This window comes from Crocodylus porosus, unplaced genomic scaffold (genome assembly GCF_001723895.1).
Source record: "Crocodylus porosus isolate Cpor-Errol unplaced genomic scaffold, CroPor_comp1, whole genome shotgun sequence".
In the NCBI taxonomy this organism is placed as follows: Eukaryota; Metazoa; Chordata; order Crocodylia; family Crocodylidae; genus Crocodylus; species Crocodylus porosus.
Genome location: NW_017728914.1, coordinates 22,491,483 through 22,497,197, shown reverse-complemented (window position 1 = coordinate 22,497,197; position 5,715 = coordinate 22,491,483). Strand labels below are relative to the sequence as shown.

Sequence of the window (5,715 nt, the reverse complement as noted above, 5' to 3'; positions counted from 1 at the left end):
TAACCTCCTCTTAAAAACCCCCAGGGTAGGAGCCCGCACCACACCCCTTGGAAGTTGGTTCCAGGCCCTAGCTGCCCTGACTGTGAAGTAGCGCCTCCTGACGTCTAACCTAAACCTACCCTTTGCCAGCTTGTGACTGTTATTCCTGGTCACTCCTAGCAGTGCTCAGTGTTTCTTGACCTGTTGATCACAAATAGGGAAGAACTGGTGGGGAATGTAGTAGTGCATGGAAACATGGGCAGCAGTGACCACAAGGTGATTGAGTTCAGGATCCTGAGGGAAGGAATTACGGAGTGCAGCAGAGCAAGGATCCTGGATTTCAGAAAAGCAGACTTCAGCTCACTCAGGGAACTCATGGGCAGGATCCCCTGGGAATCCAGTCTGATGGGGAGAGGAGTCCAGGAGACCTGGCTGTACTTTAAAGAAACCTTACTGAGAGTGCAGGAACAAACCATCCCGATGTGCAGGAAGACTATCAAGCATGGCAGAAGACCAGCTTGGCTTATCAGGGAACTCTTCAGTAAACTAAAACACAAAAAGGAAGCTTATAAGAAGTGGAAATTTGGACAAAGAACTAGGTAGGAGTATAAGAGCATTGCTCAGGCCTGCAGGGATAAAGTCAGGAAGGCCAAAGCACAATTGGAGTTGCAGCTAGCAAGGGTTGTGATGGGTAGCAAAAAGGGTTTCTACAAATATGTCAGTAGCAAGAGGAGGATCTGGGGAAGTATGGGTCCTTTACTGAATGGGGGAGGCAACTTTGTGACAGAGGATGCAGAAAGGGCTGAAGTGCTTAATGCCTTTTTTGCCTCAGTCTTTGCAGGCAAGGTCAGCTCCCAGACTGCTGTACTGGGCAGCACAGTTGGGGAGGAGGTGAGCAGCCCTGAGCAGCCCTTAGTGGTGAAAGAACACATTAGGGTGTATTTAGGAAAGCTGGACATAAGTCCATGAGGCCAGATGGGATGCAGCTGTGGGTGCTGAGGAAGTTGACTGATGAGATTGCAGAGCCATGGCCATAATCTTTGAAAACTCATGGTGATCAGGAGAGGTCCTTGATGATTGGAAAAGGGCAAACATAGCGTCCATATTTAAGAAAGGGAAAAAGGAGGATCCAGAGAGCTACAAACCAGTCAGTCTCACCTCAGTCCTTGGAAAAATCATGGAGTAGATCCTCAAGGGATCCATTTCTAAGCACTTGGAGGAGGAGGAGAAGGTGATTAGGAACAGTCAGCATGGATTCACCAAGGGCAAATCATGCCTGACCAACCTGATTGCCTTCTGTGATGAGATGACTGGTTCTGCGGATGCAGGGAGACCAGTGAATATGGCATACCTTGGTTTTAGTAAGGTTTTTGATATACTCTCCCACATCATTCTCACAGGCAAACTAAGGAGGTACAGGCTGAATGAATGGACTGTAAGGTTGAGAGAAAACTGGCTGGAGCATCAGGCTCAGGGGCTAATAATCAATGGCTCGATGTCTGGTTGGCAGCCGGTATCTAGCGGAGTGCCCCAGAGGCCTGTCTTGGGGCCAGGTTTGTTCAGTGTCCTCATCAGTGATCTGGAAGATGGCACCCTCAGCAAGTTTGCAGGTGACACCAAGCTTCAGGGAGTAGTAGATATGCTGGAGGGTAGGGCTAGGATTCAGAGTGACCTAGACAAATTGGAGGATTGGGCCAAAAGAAATCTCATGAGGTTCAACAAGGAGAAGTGCAAAGTCCTGCACTTAGGACGGAACAATCCTATGCACTGTGTGTACAGGCTGGGGTCTGACTGGCTAAGCAGGAGCTCTGCAAGGACCTGGGGGTTACAGTGGTAAGCTGAATATGAGCCAGTAGTATGCCCTTATTGCTGAGAAGCCTAATGGTATCCTGGGCTGCATTGGTAGGTGTGTTGTGAACAGGTCAAGGGAAGTGATCATTCCCCTCTATTCAGCACTGGTGAGGCCACATCTGCAATATTGTGTTCAGTTTTGCTCCCCACCCCCTGAAAGAATGTGGATAAATTGGAGAGGGTTCAGCGGAAGGCAAAAAAAACTGAGAGGTGGCTGGGGCACATGACTTTATGAGGAAGGACTGAAGGAACTGGGCTTATTTACTCTGGACAAGAGAAGACTGACGGAAGATTTAATAGCAGCTTTCAACTACCTGAAGGCAGGTTCAAAAGGGGATGGGGCTGGACCGTTCTCAGTGGTGGCAGATGACAGAACAAGGAGCAATGGTCTCAAGTTGCAGCAAGGGAAGTTTAGGTTAGATATTGGGAAGAATTTTCTCACTAGGAGGATAGTAAAGCATTGGAACAGGTTATTCAGAGAGGTTGTGGACTCTCTATCCTTGGAGGTTCTTAAGATGAGGCTAGACAAAACCTTGGTTGGGATGATCTAGTTGCGGATGGTCTTGCTTTGAGCAGGGGTTGACCTCTGGAGGTCCCTTCCAACTCTAATTTTCTAGGATTTGATGTAACATTTATCTTTTTTTGAATAGAGAAAAGCATCTTTTTGGTAACCAGCGCTCAAGTTGTTTGAAGTATTCTGCTCCCACTTATGTTGGTGTAAATCAAGAATGATTTTCCAAGGCCAGTGGTGTCTGCCAGTGTCAAAGCAGCCTGGGTCAGGGCACAGCCCATCCTTGTTTTTTATTTATGAATTGAAATGGAAATAACCTTGCTTCCTATTAGGAAATAATACAGTTTTCTTCCAGATAGTTTTGAAACACTCAGCCCTTCCACTTAAAATAAATGAAGGGGTGGAGAAGGGCTCTGCACTATGACCTGATTTAACTCTGAAATTCTCTCTTCAGGTTGCCAGCCAGGTTATTATGGCTCAGACTGTCAGTCCACATGCCATCCATGTGACAAGGGTCTTCCTTGTAATGGTGTCACAGGACACTGTGTGGGAACTTCCAGTGTAACTTGTAGCTTACAGTCTCAAGATCCACAGTGCTCCCCTGGAGAAGGTAGACAAAAGCAATTATTTGGAGTCTTGTGCCCTTGTAGTGGTTGATATATGATTTTTTTTTATTCTTCAAATAGTGAACTCTAACAAGATGTGGCTTGTAGTTTCCAGGCAGTTGTGCCCGCAGAGGCCTGAGTGGCACTATTTTCTGAAGACGTGTTACTACATAGAAGACACCAAAACTAAGACATGGAGTGAAGCAAGAAGGGCATGTCAGGGTTTTAAAGACACAGACCTTGCTATAATTACAAACAGTGTAGAAAAGGTAGCTTGCCTGGTTTCTCATTTGACACATTTTGAATTGATGATTTGCTGTTTTATCTTGTTTTAAAAGTTGGCATTGATAGTATTAGTAGAGTTTTGCAGAATTTTTTACAGTCCAGAACTCAGCTGTTCCATTATTTTAGATGCAGCCCAAATTGCTGGGCCAGTAACTGGCCATTTTAAATGTAATTTAAAATAATTGTAGATGCCAAGCTGCATGGAAATGCTTCTTTCAGCAGCCTCTATGTCTTTGTTTCATCTTTTGTTTTTAAATACAGAAAATAAGAGGCCAAAATGCGTATCAGAAATGAGCCTTTGTTTTCAGACTGTACCTGAAAACAGTTGTCCACTGAATGGTTGTTTCTGATTCAGTGGCTGGTTCTGCACTCAGTGCATCAGGAGGGCAAGGTGGTTCTAAGGGCTGCTCTTAATTATACTGACTACAGTGATCCCTTAAACTACTGGTATAGGTAGACTTTAGAGGGAGTCAGGTCCAGTGCCTCTGCAGCTGTGATGGTTGGTGGGTGGGAGATCTTGAGGGGGTAACCCACACTAAAAGTTAAAAACCAGGGATTTTGGTAATCAAGCAGCATAAGAACGACAAGTAATCAAACGTTTTGAGTAGTTCTACTCACTAACAGGATAAACAGTTCTACATATTGATGAATGCAGAGCAGAGTGGATAAAAGACTTATAATTGGGTTTGAATGGATTTATTTTGCATTTCAGACTTGGATACAATTTAAAGGAGAGAACAGCTGGATAGGTATGACCTATAAGAAAGAAGATTCCCTGTACATGTGGGTTGATGGCAAACCTGCACATGCTGAGAGTGCATGGTGAGGCTAAGTTTCAGTGAATACATTGTTCTAAATAAGATGGTGTTAAATGGGGAAAACCAGTAAACCCATCCCTGGCAGAGCACAATGCAGACCCTCAGCCTTAGATGGTTTGGTTTTGGCCGGTAGCCACGTTTTCCTTTGAACACCAGACCCATAAATTTAGTGATACTGTAGCTGGCCTTATTCCATTTTGCAGTTCAACTCTTCTCTGTGGGTTGGCAGGGTCATCAGAACGAACAGGAGGCATACGCTTGCCAAAGAAGATTGTGTGGTTGCCCTCAAGCATTATTTTTCTCCCGCACATTGCTTCTCGCTAAGAAAATGGATATGCAAAAGGAAGGAAGGTAAAGTCATTTCCATTCTATGGAGCTCAAACTTAAGGCTCAATTGTATTATGTGTGCAATGACTAAAATGTGATTTAAAAAAAAAATCAATCAAATGTATTTAAAAAAAATAAACCTACTTGAAATTATAACAGCCTATGCTAAGACCAACACTTATAATCTAAACTCGAAAATATTTTTCAAGCAGTTCATCTTTGTCCTCTAAGGCTTATGTTCAAATCATTGAACTGGTGAAAGCCTGAAGCTAGGTTTTGAAAGGAATAGCCTTTTCTGCAAATCCAGGGGGAATAATCAACTTCCACTTTTTATTTAATTCAATAACTAAATTCATTTAGAGGTGAGAAGCTGAAAGCTTGGACCTTAGAAAGCAGAAAAGCTTGTATTCTTCTTCCAGTCTTTGAATAAAATTAAGTGCAAGATAGATCTATATTTTCTTAAATCTTTGAAGGACATGCTGAGCAGAACAATGAGTTCAGTTCACATACTACAGATAATACTTCCTTCAAATAGTTGTATAAAAACATTTTACATTTAATAGTTTTTTTGTGTTCAGCCCATTTAACAGTTTTAATTAATTCGTAACAAATTTAAAATGTTCTTTTCTCCTGAAATTTTAATTGCGGTTTCCGTCCAAAAGCAAATTGACAAAAAGATTAATTATCTGCCAAAGAAGTGCCTTTTGCAATTTTAAATACAACTTGTCAACATTTATAATATGAATAAATATCTGTTAAACTGTATAATTGCTTGCATATACATATAGAGCATATCTCTGGATAGTAACAGGTAGTGCCAAATTTAGGGTTAAGGCTATGTTTAGTGGCAAATCTATATATTTCTATTAAACACAGCTTTGACTCTAAATCCAGTATTACTTATTGCCATCCATAAGTATGCAAGGTGTTATATGACTTAATGGATGTTTTAATGGTTTGTAACCAGTGAGAATCAACATTTTTTCATGAAAAATATCTAAAAAAAAAAAATGTAAAACAAGATTTAAATGTATTAGTAGTAGTGTTTGCTTTCTGATTTAAATTGTGATTAGAACTGGCAGTTTTCAGTTTTTAGGATTGGCACATTGCTTGTGCCAATCACTGCCGGGCACATGCGTCCTTGCCGCCATGGGGGCGTGCGTTCAGCCTGAGGTTATCTAGAGTCACCAAAGCTACCAGCCGAGCCTGGGTTGGTTTTGGTCTGATAAATGCATGCAGAGGTGCTGAGCACCGCCAGGAGTGACTAAGAATAACAGTCACAAGCTGGCAGAGGGTAGATTTAGGTTATATATTAGGAGGTGCTACTTCACGGTCAGGG

General features: G+C 42.5%; 1 protein-coding gene across 1 annotated transcript in view; it reads left to right on the top strand.

Annotated features, from left to right (window-relative positions):
* The window catches only part of LOC109310035, a 94,041-nt gene that overhangs the window by 61,021 nt on the left and 27,305 nt on the right, over positions 1-5,715 (top strand). Inside the window, exons 26-29 of the mRNA XM_019534984.1 lie at positions 2,796-2,951; positions 3,055-3,215; positions 3,944-4,053; positions 4,279-4,400. Of these exons, the coding sequence (XP_019390529.1) occupies positions 2,796-2,951; positions 3,055-3,215; positions 3,944-4,053; positions 4,279-4,400 (549 nt within the window). The remainder of the gene's footprint in view (positions 1-2,795; positions 2,952-3,054; positions 3,216-3,943; positions 4,054-4,278; positions 4,401-5,715) is intronic.